The 26,199-nt window shown below is 45.4% G+C and overlaps 1 protein-coding gene across 1 annotated transcript in view; it reads right to left on the bottom strand.

Moving 5' to 3' along the window:
* The window catches only part of CDH23 (cadherin related 23), a 2,828,172-nt gene that overhangs the window by 2,267,841 nt on the left and 534,132 nt on the right, over positions 1 to 26,199 (bottom strand). Inside the window, exon 6 of the mRNA XM_086919477.1 lies at positions 24,471 to 24,665. Within this exon, the coding sequence (XP_086775603.1) occupies positions 24,471 to 24,665 (195 nt within the window). The remainder of the gene's footprint in view (positions 1 to 24,470; positions 24,666 to 26,199) is intronic.

Below are 26,199 nucleotides of genomic sequence, written 5' to 3'. Positions count from 1 at the left end.
CCTCCTGCCTCTTCTCTTTACAGCTGGGTCCTGGGCCATACTTTCAGGCTCCGGGACCCCATCAACACCCCTACTCGCTGTCATGGATCGAGTGGTCGCACACACCCACTCTGGCACACCCAACATTTTCAAATGTGATGCTCGCTCCACCTTAACCCAAGGGGAGTCTTCCAAATCATTGCCCAGGAGGCAATCAACAGGCATGGCGGGCCTCACAGCAACCTGAAGAGTACCTGAAACTCCCCCCCCCATTCAAAGGAAACCTGAGCTACCTCACATTCTTTTTGGGAGTTGTCGGCAGCTATTACGGGGTAGAATGCGTGGGGAACCACCTGCTCTCTGGACACCAAGTTACACTTGACAGCTGTCACACTCGCTCCGGTGTCTCTGAGAGCTTCCACTGTATGGCCATTAATGGTCACCCACTGCCTATATTTATTAGTGTTACTAGGCAGAGGGGGTGGAGGGACCATTTCCATGTCTCCTAAAGAGACCAGGGACGGGGGGTGCACGTCGTGGTGCATTCGAGTCCCTCATGGGACACTGGGGATCATAAAAACGATGTCCCACTTGCTTACAAACGTAGCAGGTCATTGGGCCCCTATGAACAGGTTTAACTGTCGGGGCCCCTGACTTCTTTACAGGGGGAGGCTGGGAACCTTTCCCTTGGTTCCCTTGGGGATTTCTTTGGGGCCCTTTCTGCGACTCCTTCTGTTTACCCTTGTCCCCCCACTCTTCTGCTGGGGACCCTGCCCACCTTTGGCGGATTCTCCCACTGGACCCTTGTGGACCCTGGTACTGACCCAGCAGTCCGCCTCCTCAGCAAGTTTTCTAGGGTTAGATATCTTGCTATCAATAAGGTGCTGGCGCAGCTCTGGAAAACAGTTATTCGACAAGTGCTCCCAAGCAAACAAATCATAAAGAGCTTCATAACTTTCCACTTTGCTGCCCTTTACCCAACCATCCATGGCTCTGCAAAAAAATGACACATACTCAACCCACGTCGTACCAGGCAATTTCTTACATTCTCTAAAGGCTTGTCTGTACTTTTCTGGGGTTAGGCCTTACCTCAACATTAAAGCATCTTTCATATGAGTATACGACATCCTATCCTCCACAGGAATGTCCAACAGGGTATCTTTCCCCTCATTCACAAAGCGATCCCACAACACCGCTCCCCAATCCTTCTCAGGGACCCGGTGGGCCAACAATGCTAACTCATACGCTTTAAACCATTGGCCAATATCTTCATTCTTATGATAATCTATGATTACGTCTTTGGGAAAATAAAACCTACTTTCTGCAGGCACAGATGGGATGCTGCCACCAGAGGGATTCAATTCTAAACTCTTAGCTTGGAGCTCCATCTCCCTCACCATTTTCTCACGTTCAAAAGCTAACTTTTCTCTTTCGAACTCCAACCTTTTGATCTCCATATCAGCTTCTCTCCTTCCTCTTGCATTCTCTATCTCCAACTGCCCATCTATCTTAAGTTTTGCCATTTCCATGTTGTATGCTCATTCCTTTGCCCTTTCTTCTCTTTCTTCAGGAGAAAGACCTTTAGAGAAAACACTGCTACCGGGAGGAGACACGGGGCCATTCACTGGCACCTCCTCCTCCCTTTCCACTGGTGGTACCACCAACGGATCAGTGGGATCTCTGGCCGCTAACCAGGTCTCCAATCCTTTGAGATATTCCTCCTTTCTTGAGAGGCCTGTGGTAGGAACTTTAAACTTCTTGCAAAAGGATTTCAGCTCACTTGACTTGTAGTCGTTTATCTTTGCTCTATCAAATCCTTCCACCACAACAAGGGGAGTGACTCCGGCATCACTCATGGTCAAAACTGGCAGTGTTCGAACAAGCTTCAGAAAAGCGGAGAACAAAAATAGAATATCCTATCCAAAAAATAGACTGTGGCTGCGCTATGGTCTGCTTTCACTATGTAGCGTACACTAATCACTGCACATGGGTCATAAACGCAAATTTCAAATCCCACCGCTGACCCACCAATATTAGACTCGGCGGTCTCTAGTTGGCAGAGGTATACACTTCTGACAAATAGGGACTCACCTCCTCTAGTCAGGGCAAGGGGATCACACACTTAGATAACCCTTGCTCACCCCCTCGGTAGCTTGGCAAATCAGATAGGCTTATCTCAGAGGCAGTGCGTTAAGCATTTATGACCACATACAGTAATAAAGTGAAGACACTACAAATGGACACGACACAGTAGTATTATAAAAATACGAATGTTTATATAAGGCTTAGCACAAGACCAAATAACGACAAAAATATACCACAATCTTAATAAATACTCTTGGAAGGAAAAATAATAGTTCAAGCGTAGTTTCTTCTTAGCACAAAGTCTTTAGTAACAAAAGCAACTCTTCTTCTTTAGATCACAGTTCTTGGCAACAATGTAACCCACACGGGAGTCACACGACGTCGAGGCAAAGTTAATCCAAAGGTTCAGCGTCGACCGCGAGGAGCGCTACGTCGAGCCCGGAGTCACACGGACCCCCAACAACACAGTACCTTGGAAAAGTGAAGCACACGATGATCAGCGGCGTCGATCAGGCCTCAGAGTCGGGCGATCTGCAGCAGCGTCGACAGATGTCATGCAGGAGCAGCGCTCACGAGGTGAAGCAGGATACGGCGTCGTCGTCGATGATGCTGTTGCAAGAGTGAGCAGCGCTCACAGCTTCGAGAGGGCTCGGCATCGAGGCGTCGGCAGCAGCTTCGCTACTAGCGTCGATCAGGCCCAGCGGCCGGCGTCGAAGATGCGGGAAACGGGAGCTGCACTCACAATGTCGAGCTGGATTCGGCGGTGTCCGTCGGCGTCGAGATTGCTGGATTCTTCAGAGGTGCTGGACTTTCAGGTTCCAGCAACAAGCACTTTTAGCAAACGGTGAAGTCCTTTAGCCCTGTGACTTCAACAGGAGGCTGGCACTCTTCCAGCCCTTGGAGATTTCCTTGGCAAAGTTCGAGAGTACACACTCAGTTCCTCTCTCCTGGTTCCTTGGCAAAAATAAAGAAGTGACTGCAGGATTCCCCCCAGCAAACAGCACTCTGTCAGAAGGGATAGGCAAGTCCTTGGATCAGCAGGCTTCTTGTCCTTGGTTCAGGGTTCCTTCTCTTATACCCCTTTTTGGCTTTGATCCCTTTGTCCATGCAGGGGAACTCCCCCTCATCCCGGGTCTGTTTGTGGGTGTAGCCAGGCAGAAGCACCTGGCCGATTCACAGTGCAGGGCTGGGTCCTCAGACGCCAAGCAGGAGATGGAGCCAGTATTGTCACCGACAGGAGCAGAGCTATCCGTCGCTCGGCAGGAGGTGGAGCCAGCATTGTATCGGGCAAGGCCGGCTATCAAGAGATACTCTTCCCCTACTCTCAATGCAGATGTACCACTCACCCCACACTGACTCATTCAGAACTCTGGAGCCACCCAGCCCTTGTCACACACACAACAAACCAGCAGAAGCCAGAAATAGTTAGACAAGAAAATAGTCACTTTCTAAAAGTGCTATTTTCAAACCCAGAGTCCAAAAACCATCCACCAAAATGGATGCGTTATCAAACCCCGAGTTCAGGGATACCAAACTCGACATTGCACCATGCTCCCAGAGCCAGCTAGGATCATATCATCAATAATCCCGGCAGCCCATTCTAACTAATGGAGAGTAGGCGACCTTACGATAGTGAAGTACGAATATGGCGGTAGTTCACTATTAGGACATGCCAACTTCATCAGGCTTGTGCTACCTTATACTTACAATGCACCCTGCCCTCGGGCCTACCATAGGGGTGACTAATATGAAGTTAAGGGAAGGTTTGGGGGACTGGCAAGTAGGCGTACCTGCGCAGTCCGCGTGACAGTACAAGACTGCACGTAGGTCTAGCAATGGCAGACCTGTAGACATACTTTTACTAGGCCGCTCGTGTGGGTGGCACAACATGTGCTGCAAGCCCATTAGCAGCATTTGTATTTACACGCCCCGGCACTCCTTGTGCACTAGACTAGGGACTGACAGTAAACCAAATAAGCCAAACATGGAATTCTATCAATACAGTAATTTAACATAGTTAGCACTTGAACCGCGGCACTGATCAGCAGTGGCACACTGCCCAGAGCTATATACCTTCAACAAAAAGAGGACCCGGTCACTGTTTTTGTTCTGCACCTTTATTATTTAGAGCAGAAACTCACCCTAAGGTAGTTAATCCTTAGGTGCTTTGTATATTTTATTTGATGTGGAGTAGTGAAACAATTTTTTACAATCTTTTGACAACAGTCTGAGGTTTACTTGCTGTCTTACACAGGGACATATGTATTTACAAGTGCTGAAAACAATTATTGTGATGTGAAACAAACCTATTAAAGGTATGTTTGCCATTGGTGTCGGATATAGTCTGACAGTAATTGCTCTGAGATCAAAACTCAAAGTTAGGGCAAGAATCTGTGTAGATCTATAGAGGGGATGTTCCACTTTGCATCCTGCTCTGACATTAGATACTGGTCAGATTATATGAGAGGCTCAAAGGTGGAATTCAGATCACCTACAACAATATAGTCACTTTTGCCCTTGTAATTTGTTTTAAAAATCCTCTAGGACACTTATTGTCTGAGTACCTTCTCTCTTCCTGTCAACTCTATTACACACAATTATCAGTACCAGGGATTTGCCGCGACTAAAATTCACCCTTAGGACAACACAGCTGAAGAGTTAATAGATGAACATCTAGTTATGCATGCAACTCTGTCCGGACTCATATTGCCAAACCCCCTGAAGGCCTTCCTCTGGGTGATTGGACTGCATGAGCAAAGAATGCAGTATACCCATTCCTGAAAAAGGGAGAGGTGCTCTATGACTCCTGAAACAGGCATTTATCATGATTATCTGTAAACAACCCCCACTCTGCATCCCCCAACGTAGGGCCTAAACTTTCTACATTACAGACTGGGAATGTAAACCAACCATGGCAAATAAGTCAGAACGGCACTGGGGGGAGGAGTGGTTCGGGGGCATCCTGGTGGGAAACACTGTGCTGCTTTTTGTACAGAGGGCTGATATTTCAGCACTGCTGTAAAACTGGCCCCCTGTATCAAATATGGACCCCACCCTTTCTGCCCAATAGGAAAAAGCCCTTCACCCGCTACAGCCAGTCCATGTCTGTCCATGACAGAATTTTTTGAGCTCTACTGGCATATTCATCTGGCATGATCTGGTGATACGGGAAACCATCTACCCCTTTGATGCAGGAACTTGTATACATATCGAGGGTCTTCATGGGTCTACCAGCATTTGGTTTCTCAACTGCTTACTTTGGTCTCATACTTCCCGAGTGGTCTAATTTACTGGAACCTAACCCAAACTGGTGGCTACTTCCAGGGTATCCCCTAGTCAAAGATAAGGTCAGTCAATCCTTTTCATCCAGCCCACCACAACCAGCAGGGGCTAAACCAACACATTCACGGGCATATAGAGACTCATAGGTAGGATTGTACTTAATCTGTGTCTATAGCCTATAGCTTGTAGGCCACTAACTAAATCCTGTCTGTTCAAGATTCCTCTCACTACATAACAAGGTTGGCCTGCAAACTCAATGCGCTCCTCTCATTGGATGTCACTCCTAATGATTGAACATCCCTTTACAGCCAATGAATAACCCTATTTATTAAAGAGTCTTTATCTTCTCAGTGCTTTAGGATCAGCATAGGAATCTGGGTAAAGAACAACTGTCCCTCCCCTGGGTAATGTGGGTGGTGCCCCAAGTCCTCTTCTCCTCTCCCTTGGCTTTGATGCACACGTTGGGAATATTGCAAAGGTTGTGAGTACGGTGGGGAATTGGTGCTGGTGATTATCAACCCTGTTACTTTCCACCAACGACCTCCTTCAATTTGATCCCTGGGTCTGGAAGGATCGTCCACCCACAGTGTACCCGTTCATTGACCAACATCTCCGCCTCCATTCTCAGACCTCTGCAAAATGAGTGGTTCGTTTGGGGGGTTACCAGCTACAGGGCATAATTCAGTCCTGTCAGGGTAACCTCATAATGGCTGGGACCCTACAGCCTTTGCAACTGAGTGGCTAAAGGATGAGGTGCTTGATCTTCCCCGAGGCACGAACAATTTTCCAGTCATTTTCTCCCCCTTCATTGTTGCATTCACACCATTTTTTTCTTCCAGTTTTTACTATTACTTTCAAACCGCTAACTTCATCCCTGACCCCCTCTATTACCCTCAACAAAGACGCCAAGATTGGGGGTGCACTGGAGAAGACATCGGTGGGCCTCTTCTTATTCTCAACCATGCTTTCACCCTGTGAACATAAGACAGCAAATCTGTTTTCGCACACTACATCTGGGTTTATCAAAGAAATTGAATTACCCTTCCAGAGTTTGATTGAAAGTGTTTGGTGACCACAGTGAGTTCAAAGGCGAGTCATTAGCAAGCGGAGGGATAACCTTCTTCTCAAACATGTCTGGGACCTTCTTTTTTGCCTGCTTTTTCCTTTAGTGACTTTTCAGAGGTATTGATGAAGCGGAGGGGGGTGCTAGAATACAAATGCTCAATAAGGTTTCAAAGAGAGCAGAAGGCTTGAGTTCCTTTAGAGCAGGGCAATGTTTTCGGATGTTCTCTGAAAAAGTGTGAGGTGATTCAAGGGGTCCCAGGTGATGGAATCTCTTATATGGCACCTCTGTGTGGGAGAGACTCATAGTCACAAACGCATGAGCACGCTCCAAACCGGCCAGCTGATGTTCCTGCTCCCCCTTCCAATCCAGCACTCACTCAGCTCAGCTTCGTTCGTCTCAACGACCACAAGACGCCCCAGCCTCGCAGCGAGCTAAAACCGTAGCAGACGACTGTGGCTCTCCTGTCTATTATCTCAAGGTTCCATCGCTCGATCGTCTCCACTGAAGTCCCCTGTAGCTCGAGCTTCATTGCTCCAGGATCTGCTCCTGCTCTGCCAGTTCCACTGAGACTAGAGTTTTCATTTCCCTGTGACTCTAGATATATCTAACTGCTATTGCACTCACTGTTCTGGTAAATAAGAGCATTTTAAAATGTAAGTTTTTGAAGGAGTTGTAATTAGCAAGAGTTTCTCTCATTCGCTTCAGAAAAGACTGTCTCTGTCATCTCACCCATTGTGACTATCTAAAAGAAACAAGCATTTGCAATACAATAGGTCTCGCATTTGCGAAAGTTTGAACTGTTGGCATTATAAATGACAATGCCTTTTATTTATGTGTTTTGGAAACTTACAACGCATGCACATTGTACTTATAGTCCTTGCTTATGAGAAGCAAGGCTGGCTGTAAAAGAGGCACAGTTACTGCCAGCCCGCTTCTCATAAGCAACAACGATAAATACAAAGTGCGTGTTTATAAATAAAAGCCATTGTCGATTACAATGCCAATAGCTCAACTCTCGCAAATGCAAGAACTATTGCATTGCAAATGCTTGTTAAACATGTGGACTGGTCTTTACAACTATTTTCACTTTGCAATCGTAGAAAGAAAAGTTAAGCAAATTATCTAAAAATGTTGCTGGGGTACATGAAGTGTGAAAGGAAAGGCTGTAGGATATCATTTTTTTGTAATACCCAATAAAATGTAAGTACCAGTAAATGAGCTGTACACACTCAACAGTTAGGAAAGCAACAGTGAAGCACATTGTTTTGTAAACCAGAAGTGTGATGGAAACAAAGATTTTAATAGGATTAGAACAAATCAAGAAACTTAACTTGGTGATGCACAAAAAATAAATATTCACTGAAACACGATTTACACACATTATCATTTATGTGTAATATAGTTTTATTAGTACAGTATGTCTGTGGAAATGTAGTGACCATTTCAATGCAAAATGTGTTGTCTGTAAATGACAGTGTGCTATCACATGACGCTTTAGTTACATTAAAAAATTGCCAACATTAAGTCCATTTAAGCAATGTGGGTTGTGAAAGTTTGTAGTACTAAAAAGTGGGTTCTGCTTTTAAAAAGTTTGGGAATCACTAGTATGGACAGTATCCTAAGGTTTTGCTTTAACGAGACAGTTTTATTCCAGTCATTTTCTATGGCATGTTCGTTCCCTGCCTGCATTGTGGCGTACATCGTGTGTCAGGGTAATACTAGTGCACCGGAAGAAGTTGAGTGATAGTGCATCTATTTGTGATGGAGGAAGGCTCCATGTTTTATATCTGCCACACACCATGGCTTACACCACCCTGAATGATAATGAGTAGCCAATGTTATTTTGTGCAGCTGAAGGTTGGTTGTGCACCAGCAGATAGATTGTTGTAGTTCCAGATACTCTGCAATCCTGTTCTCCAGTGAAAAGCACACTAAAAGAGCATATGGAAAGTGCCAGTACACAAATGGATGGGCTGTAGGCTCGAACTAAAAAAAAAGGAGAAACCCAGGAGTTAACTTGTATTTTGCATTTCACAACTCTGCACTGTGGTACTACTAGATCCAAAATCTATTTTTGTGGATATTTTTTCGTTGTCAACAATTTTATTTGGGGCTCAAAACCCAGCATGCAAAAAGCATAAAACTTCTTCAAGAAACAGCCACATCTTTTATGGTTTACCCTACATTTATTTACTCACATAGAATGATGACTGCTCATTTACCTAATATGATATGCTCCATCAGTGATTTCCATATGTTGCACTGGGAAACATTCAAGAGAACTACTGTTCACTGGATGTACAGTTTATTATTATTATTATTATTATTACATTTATTGAGCGCACAGCTACCCGGAGGTTTCCCGGCGCTTGCCTTGGGAACCCGTCCTGGCTTTTCCCTGTGAGATAGCCCCTACAGGGCATCCCCAAGGTGAAAGCCAGGCATCCCGCCGCAGGGGGCCGTTGTGGAGATTAAGCAAGCTTAATGCCCAGAGTTGCAGAGTGAGAACCCATGATTAGAGCAGGCACCGAAGCGAGAATTATCGAGTCCGTGGACATATGAGCTCAAGACCCTGCCGCGTCGGGAATTGAACCCTGGTCCCGGGTCTGACCTCAGCTTCCGGGTCTGCCTGCTCTACACCGTGAGCCACACTTCTCCAGTTTGCCAGCTAGTGCTGCTTTAATTTGGGTGAGGTTATGCCACTTATGTTCTCCATTTGTTCAATTGTCAGACCTATATTCAAATTGTATGCGGGTGGGCTAAAATGTGTTCTACTAGTGTCACCATACTACAAGATCAAAAACAGAGTTCCAAGCATAGGACTTTACTCCTCTTTTTCATCACCACGTTTGAATGCTCGAATATGCTACTATGGTGTCAGGTGTCTTCCCCAACAATAGAGGTATCTTGCCTCAAATATTGTGAAATAATCCCTGGTTCAAAAGACATGTTCAAAAATCGCAGAAGGGTGGTTGGGCTGACCTGCAAATTTCCTGACGTCCGACTCCTTGAAGAGGTCTTGCAACTTGCTATTGATGAGGCTGTCAGCATGTGCAGCATATTTCACATGGTGAGTTACTGTAATCGTAGCCTGCAGTATGAAACAGGCCATGACCTCGTTGCTAAGTCACACTTGCAGCTTACTGGGTGTGGGCAGTGAGAGTGCACAGGCCTTGGAAGTGCGCACTACATGCCCAACACCAAAGCATCCCGTACCTCGCAACCAGTGCCAATAGGGCAATGGAGGTCAGGCGTTGATGGCCAGGTCTATACATCTTTGTGGTCCTATCCGTGTTGAAGCCTATCCGGAAAAATAGCCGGTACCTTCCGCCCTGCTGCAAGTATCACCAATTTCAACTTTATTTTTTAATGTGTACACAAAAAGGTGCATTTGGATTGTGACAATTATATTAATGACTCAAGTTGCCATGTTTCTTCTGTATACGCCTTTATTTTTTAGAAATGGAGCAAACATTATGGTCTATTACACCATACAGAAGAGAGGCTGTTGTGCAAAGTACATCCTGAACTATTTTTTTTATAACATTTCTTTTATTAGGTATTTTCATTGTATAAAATCATACAAAAGTTACATACTCGAGGTGATAAACCTTGAAATGAGCAGTAGGAATAACGAATAACATGTAGGCAAATAATTCGTCTATAATAAGTAAAAATAGTACAGGATGACAACGTTCAAAGGGACACGTAATAGAACTTTGCTGGGGCATCTGTGCGCTCAATAAATCCGGATAACATAACATAACATAACATAACATAACATAACATAACACAGTGTTTTAAACCAGGGAGTCAAACTGCGCTGATACGTTGAATATCGAACAATGAACAAAGCAATGCCTTAGGAGAAATGGGGGTAATGTAGAAGAAAGAGAAAGAAAAGAACAAAAGAGATTCAAACGAAAGAGAAGGTGAAGAAGGAAAAAGACCCCAAATCTCTGAAAGGACTCGGGGTGACCCTGAGTTCAAGAAAAGGAGGTCCCCGTCGAAACAAAAGAGGACCATACATTTTCAATCTGGGGGAGCTCACCTGGAAGTCAGTAAATTATTTGTACATGTGAGGCTTCTACTGTCATGTCTGGCATCCAGTCAGCATGGAAGGGGGCGTCACCTACTTCCACTGGCGGAGGGCTTCCATGGAAGCCACTGCCAGTGCTGTGCCCATCCATCTCTTCAGATGATTATTTAGATGTACCACTTTCAACGTGTCACAGAGATATATCGTTTCTGGGGAGGGTCGCAGTTCCCGTTCATTGCAAGCATTCATTCGTGTTATGGAGGACTTGCTGCCACTATGTTTGCAAGGAGGGACAGCAGAATAATATATGCAAAGTATCTCCATTCAGGTGCGATCTTCAACACGCTGCTGTAGGGTCATATTGGCTCCCTTCAGCTGGCGTAAAGACCAGTGCCAAACATGCAGCAACTTGAAGAACCTAAACTTGAGGCAGGCCTTACGGAGGCCCTAATCATGAATGTCCAGACGCTCAACCCAGTCTGCATCAGTCAGTTTGCCAAGTCGGCCCTGCCATTTATTTCTTAGTAGGTGTCTGAGAAGAATAGAGTGCACCTCTGTAGTAACGACAAACTACAACTGTAGTGAGGTAAGTATAAAGTTTTTTCTTTGGCAGAGACTGCGCAGCAGCCAGCACGGAGGAGAGACAAGACCAACTGTCACTTGCAACCCCGCAGCAGACCATTCCACATTCTGCATGCAATCCACACACATACAGGACACCAGGCAGTAAACATTCCATGGATGTCGCAAACGTCACTAGTGTAAACCACTACAACCTCATCCAATAATACCCTATACAGGCCAGAGACACCCCAAGACAGAGCTCCAGACTCGTAGGTAAACATGGATCACTGATTCAAGAAGTGGAACTTCCAGAGGTATGTTGCCATACAGCAGTAAATGCTTAGTTTGTAGATAGTGCCACAGATCCTGCTTCCCAAGTTGTAATTCATCTTGGAGGGCCACAAAGGGCTTAAGACCATCCGAATTCCAGAGTGATCCATTGTCTGAATGCCATGATCTGACCAGTATTTGCACTGTACCGGGAGATCATCAATCCTAATAGTTTTGCTGTACCATATCAATCAATCAGGGATTTGTAAGCACACTGATAACATTGAAGGTCTCAAGAGGCTGGGGGAATGGGGGGGCGGGGGCAGCTCCGTTCACTCAAAGAGCCAGTTCTTGACTGCCTTCCTGAAGATGTTCTGGTTGGAGGAGAGTCTGATGTCGATCGGGAGCTCATCCAGGTCTTAGCCACGATGTAGGAGAAGGCTCTTCCGCCTATTTTGGCTCTGCGGATGCGTGGGTTTTTGGCAAGGGTGAGGTTGGCGGATCGGGATCAGAGGTTTCTCTTAGGTACGTGGGACGAGATTCTTTCGTTGAGGTACTGGGGTCCGGTGTTGTGGAGGCATTTGTTGGTGTGGGTGAGTATCTTGAAGGTGACTCTCTTCTCGATGGGGAGTCAGTGGAGGTTCTGCAGATGTTGGGTGATGTGTTTGTTTAGAGGTTTGCCGAGAACCAGTCTGGAAGCGGTGTTATGTATGGTCTGGAGTTTGTGGAGCAGAGACTTGTTGATCCAGGTGTAAAGGGTGTTTCCGTAGTCCAGTCTGCTGGTTATAATTGGTGTTTTATCATAAATGCAGGCATGGGCATATCTTTGACAGCACTCCGGACCTCATCTTCGGTAATATCAGATGCCACATCAGCATCCGATTCAGCCATAAGACAAGGAAGGGCAAGGTGGTCAAAGAAATTTGATTTTATCTCTGACAGTCAGACGCCAGGCATCGAAAAATATAGCTCCCCCTAAAGGATGCAAATTGTTCTGCGATCTGAATAGGTTTAGTAAGAAGGCCTCCCTGTGTCCTGAGGGCTGGAATGATATGGTGTACCGCTTCTTGTTTCGGCTCTTGGGCGAGGAGACATCCTGTCTTATCACTGAACTCATAATGCTGTTGCTTGATCTGACCTAGGTCTTTTTCTGCTAGGGAGAAGAAGATTGAGTTGAGATGCATCTTAGCCCTCATCAAGATATGGAAAGTGTCTGTTGTTGGAATCTGTCGATAGGTAGCCATCAAACCCTTGATACATTGTTCCAATTGGTGCCTTGTTTTTGAGCTTCATTGCAGCTGGAGATTATATTATCTCAGAAGTTGACTTCTCATATAGGCTTTTCTCACTGCTTACAAGGTTTGGAAAGAGGGTACCAATCACTTGTTCAGTGACATGAAGGTACTGAGGTAGATTTGTAGTTTTCACTTTGCTTCTGCCTGTCGGAATTTCCAAGTCGGTTGTCACCAGTGCCCTGGAAGGGGGTTAAGAAGTTCCATTGCCAAATCCAGTTGGAGGAGAGAGTGATTTAGTAGGCCGATGCCAGAAATTTCACATGAATTAAGATTGTGAGTAAGTGATCCCACCAGGAGGAAAAGCTCAGTTCTGTAGTCAGTCCTTTGGGGGGTGGGACTAAAAGGTGAAATCGTGGCCTTGGGATGCAGAAGGTGTCTGGGGTCTATCAAAGCATGGTCCATTAGGAGATCATGAAGAGCCATCCTCCAGGAAATTCTTTCCGATCTCTGGGGGTCCAGTCCTGCCAAAGATAGGGTCCAGTGTCAAGGTCACTAGCAGTCTGTGTAATTGGGAAAGGAAGGGTAATTTGGATACCATAAAGGCATGTACACTGCCTATAATAAGTTGGGAGGCCTGGATTTTGAGACTTACTTAGACAAAACCTCTGTCCTTCCAGACATTGCAAGCTGGGCCATCATTTTTTAATGTATTAAAATAGCGGTGCCGCCTTTCTTCTGCATGGAACCGACAGCAAAGATCACTTTCCCAACCCAGTCACATTGTAGTTTGGAGGATTTGAGGGCTGATAGGTGAGTTTCCTGTAGAAAGGCCACATCAGGAGACTTGGTCACCAAGTATGATTGTATCTTTTTCCTTTCTATGTATCTATTGAGTTTGTTCACGTTCTGCAAGATTATCCTTAAATTTGTTGTTGACATGACTGTTGATTGGTTCATTCCAAGAAGAACTTGCACCTCCACCTGAATAAACTGGTCAATAGAAAGGAACAGTTCTAATTGAATAAAAGTATCTGAGGTGTAGGGGTGTAAAAGCAGATAACTCTATAGGTCGTGAGCTTTGGTCGGGTCGTCTAGCCTCTTCTGGCTCATAAGTTTGTCAATATTCCAGTAATGAGCAAAATATAATGTGCTATTATCAACTATCCATAGCTGAATTTTTCAATGGCGATCTTTCTTTGTCACATTGTCGAGTATAGTGGCGAGGGGGGCCATGAGAATGTTCGAGGTGATGTGCCGGGATGGGAAGATGTTGAGAGTTTGTTGTTTGCCCCCTTGGAAATTTTCCTGTTAGAGTCTGCTGCGTTCTAATTGGACAGTGGTACTACACTTGCTATATTCTGCTATGATGTCGCTTCCATATCTTGCTTTGTGTGCTCATCTAGAAAACATTCTATTGCGTCGGGATCATTGACTTCTCAGGTTTTGCCATCTACTGTGATAATCATGATAGTAGGGTCTAGTAACCCATAACTTATTTCTTTGTGTGTCAAAAGAAGGTGTAGAGCTATGAATTGTTTCTTCAGTAGATTGGTTGCATGCGGGAAATCAGCTTTTATATTAATCCGGTGTCTCTTGTACTGGAAAGGGACACGTTGTTGGGAGAGTCAGAGAGTAGTTCTAACTCAAGGTGCAAGAGACATGCAATGATTGGTCTTGGAATGTCTGGGCTGTGGTCCCGGTGCACTCACAATCTATGTGCCCTCTGGAATTCAACGCAGAAGTCATGCGTCATATTAAGATGATCAAACAGCAACGTAACCAATAAACTTTTCACGTCCGACCCCTGCTCCTTCTCCATGACATCATAGATGCAAATATTATCACATCTGCGTCAGTCTTCCAACTCTACCACGTTGCACTGAAGATTACTGAAGACAGTGTCATTATTCTGTAATGAGTCAATCCTATGTTTGATATCAGTCAGTCTACCATGAACATGTTTGAGTTGGCCTTGAAGTTGGCGAGGTTGGATCTAAGGACATTAAGTTCTTTAATCATCTTTAGAGTTGCCTGTTCCGGTTAAGCCTTTTAAGGCCTTGGTGGGATAGCCAGATGGGCAAAACACGTGTAGGCTGTTCATTCCCTAAGCTATCTTGATCACGTGTTCTCAAAACCAATAAAATGATGAACCACTAATACATTGACATCGGAATTTGGAGAAATAATTCCAGAAATTAATGTATAAACTGCAGGAGCTGTCCCTTCATTGACAATCATTCTTCAATTTGGGTAGACTTTGGGATGTGACCTCTGATGAAATAAATATGTTTTGCTATTTTGTTTGTGCATTGTTCTTATTAGCACATACCTTTCTCACTAGATAGAGGTCTTCTCCCACCAGTCTAGCGGCAGGCACAGACAGAATGACCTTGGATAGGAGATACTGTGTGCCCAGCCTCTGAATCGAAACCCATCCTACTGTACTTCTTCGAGTTAGCTGCAACTGCTTGGAAAATTCCATTATGGGTGGGTCTTCCTTGGTTCTTCAATGTACATAATGTATCATTATGCTTGCTGAAGTCAGTCCTCTCTGCAGCACTAATCGGGTCACTTCCTTCAGTTGGCGCCTGAACAGGTACTCTTTCGGGTGAGTGACCCATCCCCTCCTACGGAAGGGTGGGGAGGACGGGGCAATCATCCGGTCGGATAGAGGGATCCCTGCATGAGAGAGTTCCTGAACTCGCAGCTGTCCCTTCTGTCCTGTCGGACAGTGCCTCACCCAGTGGTCATCCCGACTGGAGTCCTGAACAACTGTATGGTCTGAAGAGTCGACAGTGGAGAATACATTTTTTGACCTGGATATTTCAGGTGAGTTTATTTTGGTTCTTTGTGGATATGGTACCATTTTGGTTTGTATTTGGTACGGTCTGAGGACTGATTTTGGGGGGGAAAGTGTTTACAAATACTTTGACAGGCACAAGTAGTGAACCTGTTTTCTTTTGAGAATGCCTGGTCTCAGTAAATTGGTTTGTTTGGGCTGTCGTTGTTCTACTGATGCTCAATTTGAAGAAAGTCAGCCAGTGCCTCCAGAAGGCACTCCGAACTTTGATATGTACGTGAAGCATGGCCTTGGCCCTATTATGTTTAGTATACAGTGGCACAAATATACGAGGGACAATGCCGAGTTGAAGGGGCACTTATGATGAACAAAAAATTGGGTTCTTACAGGAGAAATTGTTTGCAAAATGAAGTAACAGTCTATGTTTGATTCTCTTCGAACATGGCAAAAGGAGGCTAAATAGAGGCGAATGAAAGCAGAGTAAGAGGCCCGGAAGGGGAAAATGCAAACATTGACTCAGAAAGCTGTAGCACATGATAGAGAGAAGCAAGAGATAGTGGTTGAATGCGAAGATAGGTGGTTTTGATTACAAATTGATAAATCTTATGTAGCCAGAGAAGAAAACAATACTTTTGTGGAAGAATTGCTGGATACTAGACCCCCATGTCCATATGCCCCGCAGAGGATATATCCGGCTCTTACCTCACAGGCCCAGCTATCCGGTTCTACGGTCTATACTGTTTCTGTTCCTGTTACTGTTGATCGGACTGCCTTGGCCACGGCACCTCCTGTCCTTTCTTTGTCCTCGCCTTCTGTGGCAACTATGACTATTAGAACTCCTGCAACTCCTATTGCTTTAACGTCTCTTTCACCAGCCTTTACAACTACGACGCAGCCAGTAGTGACGTTGGTGCCTGTTACTTCTGTTGCTACTCCCCCTTTGTTCTTTCATTGCCCGACATTACTGAGTAGTGGGACACCAGTACGTGGCCTTGAGAAGCCAGATTGGATTAAATTTAAGGCACGCATGGGGCGAACGTTAGTGCGATCTGATGTGGGAGATGAAGAGAAAAAGGTAGTAGCTACTCAGGCTGCCCGGTGGGCTCAAAATCCCATTTACAGTGTGGAGGAGGTGTGAATGTGATGAAAGATTATGAGCCTTTTGTACCACAGCATGCCCTTAAGCACTTATTGGCTACTTTGATCGGTCTTTGGGAGCAGAGTTTCAATGATGCAGCACCGCAGATTTTATATGATATTACAGATTGTGTATATGCTAGTAATATGGAGCCTGGCCAAGTTTATTGTAGTGTTGCAATATTGATTGCTTATCGGGGTAGGCTGCTTGAGAAGAGCCCCACCACAGTATCTCAGTTTCCAATGCAGGAGGTTATATCAGACGAGGAGAGGCTTCCTGTTTCCAAGAACAGTGGGTTTATACTCCATGGAAAAGGAGTGAGGTTTTGTCCCTTAAGACTCAGTTACTTGACCCTGGGAAAAATCCTACTGCATATTATAAAGAATTGACTAAGGCAGCCTATTCAACCATAAGAAGCTTGCGGATATTGAAATGTTTTTTGGTCTGCTAGTTCCGGTTGATATTTGGCGACAAGCTCACACACAGGATCATGTCGCAGAATTGAGAGGTACATGGGATCAGATAAAAGCATTGAATCAGGGCAGGAAGCCTGGTGATAAGCCTAGGGCAGAGATACTTGCTTTGCCAGGTCGCATTATAACATATATGCATTCCCTTATTCAACCGAGAAAGGTTGATTGGGACAAATTATCAGCCTGTCGTCAGTAGAAAGATGAGAGTGTGTCTGATTTTTTCCCTCGGTTTGAAAATGTGTTTCTGGATTATAGTGGGCAGGATTTGTCTATTGAGGGAGGTGTACGATTGTTCGTTAATAGATTTGTTTCAAATTTGCTTCCTGAGATTGCGACTAGATTGCAGGCTTCCGAGAGCACCTGGTCCACCTTTTCGCCTTCTGTTATTTTGAATATGGCAGAGTATTATGATCACAGGCAAGGACAGAGAAGAAGCACAAGGATTTGAAAATGAAGGTGTGTTGCAGCAAGCTTCTAGTGGAAATGATAGAGGACCTGGTGGTTTGGCCTGACAGCTTCCACGTACTAGCAGGAATATTAAGCCTGTAGGGCTGAATCAGTATGCCTATTGTAAGGAGGAGGGACACTGGCGTAGCAAGTGTCCTGTGTTGTTGCAGAAAGTGGTGGCCCCAAGAGGACGATGTTCCCGTGGATGGGTTCGTGGAGCTGGGTTTTCATTGATAGGTTTCATTAGTATAATCACCATTAGAAGGATTTATATTTATCGTAGGTGATACAGCATAATGGAAAATACTCCTGTGTTTATTTATTTATTTGTGTTTCTTGTTATAACCACTGCTGGACTCTATAAGGGCATTGGACAGGGTGCAAGTTAGGGTTAAATAAACAATAACTGGAATAGTACAATAGTATGCAAGAGGAAAGTGTATATAAAATAAAATAAAAGGAAAACGTTAGACAAAAAAGCAGGTCTCCGGTAGATCCATGAAAAGAAAAAACAGAAGGAATTAGGTCACATGAAAGTGTATACATTTAAGTCGGATTAAGTAAATTATCTTTGAGCTTAGATTTTAATGATTGGGAGTGCGGAAGCCAGCCATATACCCTTAGGAGAGCATTCCATATCTTAAGGCTTCACGGAGAACGCATGTTTAATGGTGGAAATCTTTTAGAAACGCTGCGTCTCAATCATGCATTTTTGTGGTAGCCCCAATTTAGAGATTTAGATTCTAAAAAAACTAGGGTGAAGCAAGAACTTGTGTGCTCTCCTAAATTCATTTCATGCATTCAATGTCTTGACCCGTACATTCCCAATTTTCTACATTAAGTCCTTCCCCAAAACAATTCTTCTGTTGTCTCAATCACTGTGTTCAACAGTTGGACTGTTCCCCGTGACCAAACACAAACAAGCATTGGAAATGCAATAGGTCTCGCAGCATTAGAGTTAGTGCTTTTAGAATTGTTTATGGGGTTTTTTGTAAATCTTTAGCATTTTTCTTTCCTGTAGCCAATGCTAAAGAATTACAAATAAAAAAAGCCATAAACAATTCTAAAAGCTCTAACTCAAATGAGGGTGAGGGGTTGAGGGTGAGTGAGGGTGAGTGAGGGTGAGGGTGAGTGAGGGTGAGTGAGGGTGAGGGGTTGAGGGTGAGGGTGAGTGAGGGTGAGTGAGGGTGAGTGAGGGTGAGGGGTTGAGGGTGAGGGGTTGAGGGTGAGGGGTTGAGGGTGAGGGGTTGAGGGTGAGGGGTTGAGGGTGAGGGGTTGAGGGTGAGTGAGGGTGAGTGAGGGTGAGGGTGAGTGAGGGTGAGGGTGAGTGAGGTGTTGAGGGTGAGTGAGGGTGAGGGTGAGTGAGGGGTTTTGGGTGAGTGAGGGTGAGGGGGAGTAGTTGAGGCTGAGTGAGGGGTTGAAGGTGAGGGTGAGTGAGGGTGAGTCAGAGTGAGGGTGAGTGAGGGGTTGAAGGTGAGGGTGAGTGAGGGTGAGGGGTTGAGGGTGAGTGAGGGTGAGTGAGGGTGAGGGGTTGAGGGTGAGTGAGGATGAGTGAGAGTGAGGGTGAGTGAGGGGTTGAGGGTGAGTGAGGGGTTGAGGGTGAGTGAGGGGTTGAGGGTGAGTGAGGGGTTGAGGGGGAGGGGTCGAGGGGGAGGGGTTGAGGGTGAGTGAGGGTGAGTGAGTGAGAGTGAGGGGTTGAGGGTGAGTGAGTGAGGGTGAGGGGTTGAGGGTGGGTGAGTGAGGGTGAGGGTTTGAGGGTGAGGGGTTGAGGGTGAGTGAGTGAGGGTGAGGGGTTGAGGGTGAGGGGTTGAGGGTGAGGGGTTGAGGGTGAGGGTGAGTGAGGGTGAGGGGTTGAGGGTGAGTGAGGGGTTGAGGGTGAGGGGTTGAGGGTGAGTGAGGGTTTGAGGGTGAGGGGTTGAGGGTGAGGGAGGGTGAGTGAGGGTGAGGGTTTGAGGGGGAGGGGCTTTATAGTAAATGGTTCATGTTGTGAAGTCTGTTAAAAGAGAAAACAATCAGGACACCATTGCAGTATGTCGATAAGAAAAAAAGAAAACAAGGATCAAGAAAGTACAGAACCACCACAGCCGAATTGTTGCGAGACACAGCAAGATTACCTATTGTAAGTGGCCCTCCATTGCGCAAGCCTAAATCTCAAAAGCCCAATTACGAGAAACAAGGAATAATCGCTTCAAAAGTTGCATGCATGATGTGCATATCATATCATCTCCAAATATATAGGAACACATATCATATTGAAAGGAACAGGCACCGTTGAGACATTAACATATGCGGCACAACTAACAAGGAACCAAGCCCCATCGCATAAAAAAGTGCAGGAATGGTGTAGATGCAGTACTAACTCCTGGTTAAATGACAAATGGCCCATTGATGGGGGCAAGCACAGTTGACCTATAAACATAAGTGTCACTGTGTGTGGTGCCTCTATAGCAGTACAGTAACGTACACTATGTAAGACTTGATGATGTAAGTCACTAAGTGTCAACAGCGCAAAAAGGTGATGGGACGCACAGAGTGATGTGCACTACGTGACGCAACAATGGATGACTAAAAGTAAAACCACAGACGGATAAAACGTGAAAAAAGTGCACACTATAAAAATGGAAACACCTGGAAAGCATAACAAGAGTCCTACACTTAGAGGGGTCTATGTCAATAAAATGGTTCCAAAGAGGCAAATGCGGGTTAGCCGGCAACGTCGACTCAGTTAACTCCATTGCAAGCGTTCCGCGGAACGTGCCATTCAAGCATGCACATCCTATATTAGCAAAATGAAGCACTAACAGTACTAGCAAAGTTATGTAACTAAATGGCTCATGAACATGAGACGACTCACTTGGCTAAATAGAACCGGGCCGGGAGCACAGGTCATCCAACCATCACGCATAAAATAGTGCCTCTCATTATAAAAAAGATTACCTTTACGGAGCTAAACGTTTGAAACTCGGCATGGTCACCGGCATATCTGAAGCGAAAGCGGAGGCGCCATTATTTAAAAGCACGCACAACGCTGCGTCGACGGGTCACACGTGCTTTAGAGGATAACAAACACGGAGAAAGGACAACGCGGAAAGGTGAAAAGAGCTAAAGGGGCCGGCCATCTTGTCGTTCCGAAAGCTCACCATACGTTGCTTAGATTCATGGTATAAATGACGTGTTAGTAAACACAAACAAGACGGAGGGAAGAGAGGGGAGGGGGGAGGAGAAATGCAACACGGCGGGAAGGGGAGGGGGCAGAGCGGGTTAAATTAAACTAACAAGACGGACGGAGGAGAGGGGAGGGGGAGGAGAAATGCGACACGGTGGGAAGGGGAGGGGGCGGAGCGGGTTAAATTAAACTAACAAGACGGACGGAGGAGAGGGGAGGGGGGAGGAAAAATGCGACACGGCGGGAAGGGGAGGGGGCGGAGCGGGTAAACCAAGACGGACGTGCACGCGCTTTTAAGCTCAATGCGCATGCGCATTGAGCTTAAAAGTCACGGGCACTGCAAGGAATCGCCACGATTCCTTGCAGTGTGGATAAAGAGTGGATAAGTCCCAATACTCTCGCTTGCTCGATGCGCATGCGGGGTCATGGGCAGCTGCTAGGAACTGCTGCAGAACTGTTTAGAAGAGGCCACTGGCAGGGTCTTGGAGCAGAGAGTGAATCGCTGCAAGAATTAAGTGTTTAGGGTAGTGTGTGGAGACTCTGTTCACTGATGTAACAGGAGCTCAGCTTGGGTTCAATATTAAGGTGGTCCCAAGACACCAATGGTAAAAGATGAAACTCGTATTTCGCTCATCACAAATAAAATGTAACAGTAGTACAATGTAATATCAAAATATGTCAAATGAGAGAGTTATGATGTCAAGTAAGCTTTTAGCAAAAGCAACTTTGTGCTAAGCAATTAAATTATAGAAAAAGCATTGTATCAGTCTTCTAATATTTAACCTGTCAACTTCCACTCATGTCGTTGGATAACCAAAACACAATGTTGCAACACAGATTTTCATGTAAAGTCGAGGATAACAAACTTCTCCAATACAGTCATAAATAACACAATGAACAGCGATCACACAGGAAGCAATTTCCATATGAAAGGGGTGTGGAGGAAATTGAGAGTTGCAGTTTAGCAGATACCAAAAAAAGTGTCTCTCTATATCAGAGCACACTGTGAGTAGATATCTGATTCTAGGATGAGGAGAAGATTGGCCCATGGTCTCAACTTTTGCAGAAATGTCACAAGTGGTGTCGGAGAACAACTATCCCGCTTTATACTTCTCTCATAGTGAGAGCCAAGGCAAGAGAATTTGGTATGCAGCAGGCTTAGGGCACCAGTTTGTGATGTCTACAGCCAGATTAATTGCTTTAAAAAGCTCATCGCTCAGGAGAGCCAGAAACGCGTGCAGCCTTGCACACTGAACAGGAGCTATGTAGTGGTCGGTTAGGGGCCAGCAGTTGTTTACATTTTGATTGGGGGGTGCTACTCCAACAAAGGTGGAGAATAAAATTATGGGCTGTACCACAAACCAATGAGAAATGTAGCGTTATCAACATACTTCATCAAAAAAGTCTCACCTAGGGATACACCCACTTAAATTACTTTCTAATGAAAAACAAAGCAAATTGAAGCCATGTCCTCAGGAGAAAAAAAAACGTTTATATTATTTACACGAATTTAAAAGATTATGCAATAGCTCATAGGGAACTGGAACTCACAAACAGCATGACAAAGTAGGCACGGTGAAAACTCTACAGCCTGAACATCCAGTCAGAAGTATATCAAAGAGCCTATGTGTCACACTTGGAAGAGGGTGGTAATTAAATAATGACAAAAAAAATACCTAAAAAGTGTAGCCCCTCTCGAAGTTATGATTCCAAAACGGCCGTAAATTGCATAGTCTCGATCTTGTTTACGCATGGGCGAAAGTGCATGTTGTTCCCCATTTCGAGGTGCGCAACCAGGGCATGTGCCGAATTTGCCCACAAAACGTGTGGTAGATTTTACCTAGCAAAAACAGTGTGGGCACAAACTAAAAACCCATGTTATGAAAATTAGCACTCCTATCCTACAATAGAAAGGAAACTTCGCCTTTCAATTCAATCAGAACTATAGCAGAGAGACTACAAATCTGACTTGCAATGGAGTGAAATTCAAAGAAAGCACGTAGATGCTTTCCAAGTCACTCTCAATGTGTCGAAATCTGATTTACGCACCTCCCTCCATGTATACACCAAGGTGAGCATGTGTCCTATTTGCCCACACTATTTTCTCTAGGTTTTAACTAGATACATCGTGCAGGTACGGGGAGAGATAGCACCAGCCACTTTACACATTTCCTCCATAGCGATCTTGTTTATGTTGCATGTGGGAGATTGACAGCCATGATTTTTACTTTGTAGAGACATCCACTGCCATTAGACACCCTAAAAGTCTACTTAAGCGGTAGGGTGACAGCTTCAGGGAGGGGTAATCTACAGCGATAGGCATTGCAAGGTTAGATCTACTACCATATTCTGGATCGGGAAGAATGGTGGGTTGGCATCGAAACGGAACAAAACCAGTTACTGAAAAAACGGAAAAGGTTATCTGCTTGAAAGAGAGATGACTGTTAATACTGCCCGAGCCGGAGCATTCTGTTTGACCGAACCTGAAGTGGAGCCCTACCACCCGTACACTCACGGCAAACCACTCTTTACCTCTGTGTTCATCACCATCTTACTCCCAAGTCAGACGCGTTGCATTGTGGAGAGCGACACGGTAACTAAGAGCAGCTTGTCCTTAGCAACCGCAGAAGGGCGCATTGTCGCTAGGAAGGAACAGGCTAATCAGTTCACCAAACAGAGACTAGTTCCATGGATTATGTCTACGATGGATTTCTACCACATAAATAAAATAAACACGGCTCTCCTACGTAGGTTGTAGCTGCCAAAAATTTCCTTTTGTAGAAAATCACTTCCCCCCCTTTAAAACAAGACGGAGGGAAGAGAGGGGAGGGGGGAGGAGAAATGCGACACGGCGGGAAGGGGAGGGACAACCAAACAAGACGGAGGGAAGAGAGGGGGGAGGAGAAATGCGACACGGCGGGAAGGGGAGGGGGCGGAGCGGGTAAACCAAGACGGACGTGCACGCGCTTTTAAGCTCAATGCGCATGCGCATTGAGCTTAAAAGTCACGGGCACTGCAAGGAATCGCCACGATTCCTTGCAAGTTGGGAAAAGAGTGGATACGTCCCAATACTCTCGCTTGCTCGATGCGCATGCGCATCGACAGGCGAGACCTAAAAAATGAATATCCCCGGATAGCAGAAGAATAGCTATAGTGCCTCATTTCCACCACAGAGACAATATGCTATGTCTTTTTACATGCTATCTCCTGCCCGCTCGTCCAAGTGATCCACAGAATCGTCACCGGATCATAAACATATTTTCTGCCCTTCATAGTTTTCCTAGGGTATCTTCGGTCCTACTGTGCATTCAATAACTGAATCAATCTTCTCAACTTCAGTGACCTCAGACATGATATTTAAAGTGCTATAAAATCAAGCAGATACAACATAGTAGCAAAGTAATATGCAAGTCTTATCACACAGAAAGATTTTACTTCACTTATTAGGAAATCAGAATGTGTGGACTTCTCCAGTATCTACTGTTCTTTACACAGGTTAGGGCCTCATAAACAGGTTTGTTTTGAATTACAAAATCTTCAGTATTTCAGCAGAACTCATGCTTTTTACCGAATGACTTCGGGTAAAACACCAGGTAAAAATGAGGAAAGCAATTATTAGGGGATTTGGGACCAGAATTACTGATTGCTCTGGTAATTTCAAATTTGCAAGAGGGCTCTCAGTGTACTACTTTAATCCCCAGTATCTCTGCTCCTGGAGTTACCAATACCTTTGGTGCTGGTGAGTCCAGGGGAACAATTACTGAGGATTACTGGGGGCTCTAATGATGTGCATCTGAGCAAACTAGACATCGTTGGGAAAATATGTTTGTTGGTAGAAAAGTATTGCTTTACCTATGTACCCATAGGATAGTCACAGCCTACTGAGGAGAAGAAAACCACTATAACACATGGTACAGACATCTTACCGTGGCATTAACCTGCAGCTGGTAGGCCTGTATGGTCTCATAGTCAAGTGGACTTATCACCTTCACAATTCCATAGAATCGATCAATACTGAAAACACTGGAGACCGGCTGGAAGGAGTAGAGCACAAAGCCGCCTGTGCCCTGGTCAGGGTCCGTAGCATTCACAATGAACACTGGGGTGCCAACTGGAGTATTCTGAAGAAAAAAACACCGAAAAGCAACAAGTGAATAAGTAAAAACACAGAATACCAAAATGCATCGAAATAAAAGCAGAGTTACTTTAATTACCAAAACTAGTGTAAATCTTACAGCGCAAAAACTAAAGCAATATTCATGGCAAGTCAATCGCATAGACTCCTATATGAAAATTCAAACATTGTCTAAGTTTGATATTGACTATACATCCTGCAAATGACAGCCAAAACTGCTTACGGGGGTAAGCTGGCAAAATGTTACGATTTGATTCTGGACGCAGGTGGCAGCGCGGCCATTATCCTCCTGGACCTCAGTGCCGCTTTCGACACGGTGAACCACCGTGTCCTCCTGTCTCGTCTCAAAAAACTGGGCGTCAAAGACAGGGCACTCATGTGGCTGGAGTCCTTCCTTGGTGACAGATCCTTCAAGGTCTTTACAGAAAATAGCTGCTCTCCATCAATGCCATTACAGTGTGGGGTGCCACAGGGCTCCTCCCTTAGCCCCACACTGTTTAATGTTTATATGGCGCCCCTGGCAGAAGTAGTTGCCCCCTTTGGGATCCAACTGGTAAGCTATGCTGACGACACCCAGCTAGTTGTTTCTCTTAATCAGTTGGAATCCTCCCCCTCCAGGCTCTGTCATTGCCTGGAGGCAGTAGCAAACTGGATGGACCTGTCCCACCTGAAATTGAATGGAGGTAAAACGGAGCTGATGCTTCTAGGAAAACGAGCCACATTTGACAACTCGATACACTGGCCCTCCTGTATGGGTCCAGGACCCACTCCAAAGACCGAGATAAAGAGTCTCGGCTTCTGGTTGGACGCAGAGTTGTCATTTAAGACCCAGGCAAGGAAAACAGTAGCCACCTGCTTCGGACTGCTGAAAACAATCCGGAAAATCCTTCCTCAGTTACCCGAGGCAGCAAAGAAAACCATTGTCCAGTCCCTTGTCCTATCCAGGTTGGATTATGGAAATGCGCTCTATCTTGGAGCCCCCGTGTCGGTTATACGGCAACTTCAGGTTGTCCAGAATTCCGCAGCACGGCTACTCACGGGCACGAGCCATCGTACATCAGCAAGGCCCGCACTCCGCACCTTGCATTGGCTCCCCATAAAGGAGCGAATCTATTTTAAGACCCTCTGCACGGTCCATAAAACACTCTATGGGAGTGGCCCCCCCATTCTAGAGGATATGATCAGACCTTACAACCCTACCAGGAATCTTCGCTCGAACCAACAAAACTTGCTGACAGTGCCTAGGATCAGGAGATCCCGCACAGGAGGTCGCCTGTTCTCGCACAACGCGGCTGGGCTGTGGAATGCTCTTCCTCCACCTCTTCGCCAAGAGCCTAACCTCCTTGTCTTTCGGAAAAAGTTAAAAACTCTTCTGTTTCCAAAAAACTAGTTAAAATGGTTCTCTATTTTTAATTCATCTCCGCTTGGTTAGTCTTAAGCGCTGGGATGCTCCCGAGTGGCCATGCGCTATAGAAGAGCCTTTTAATAATAATTTTTAATAATTTGAAGACACACCCAAT

This window comes from Lissotriton vulgaris, chromosome 5, assembly GCF_964263255.1.
Source record: "Lissotriton vulgaris chromosome 5, aLisVul1.2, whole genome shotgun sequence".
Lineage (NCBI taxonomy): Eukaryota > Metazoa > Chordata > Amphibia > Caudata > Salamandridae > Lissotriton > Lissotriton vulgaris.
This window is presented reverse-complemented; position numbering and strand designations above follow the sequence as displayed.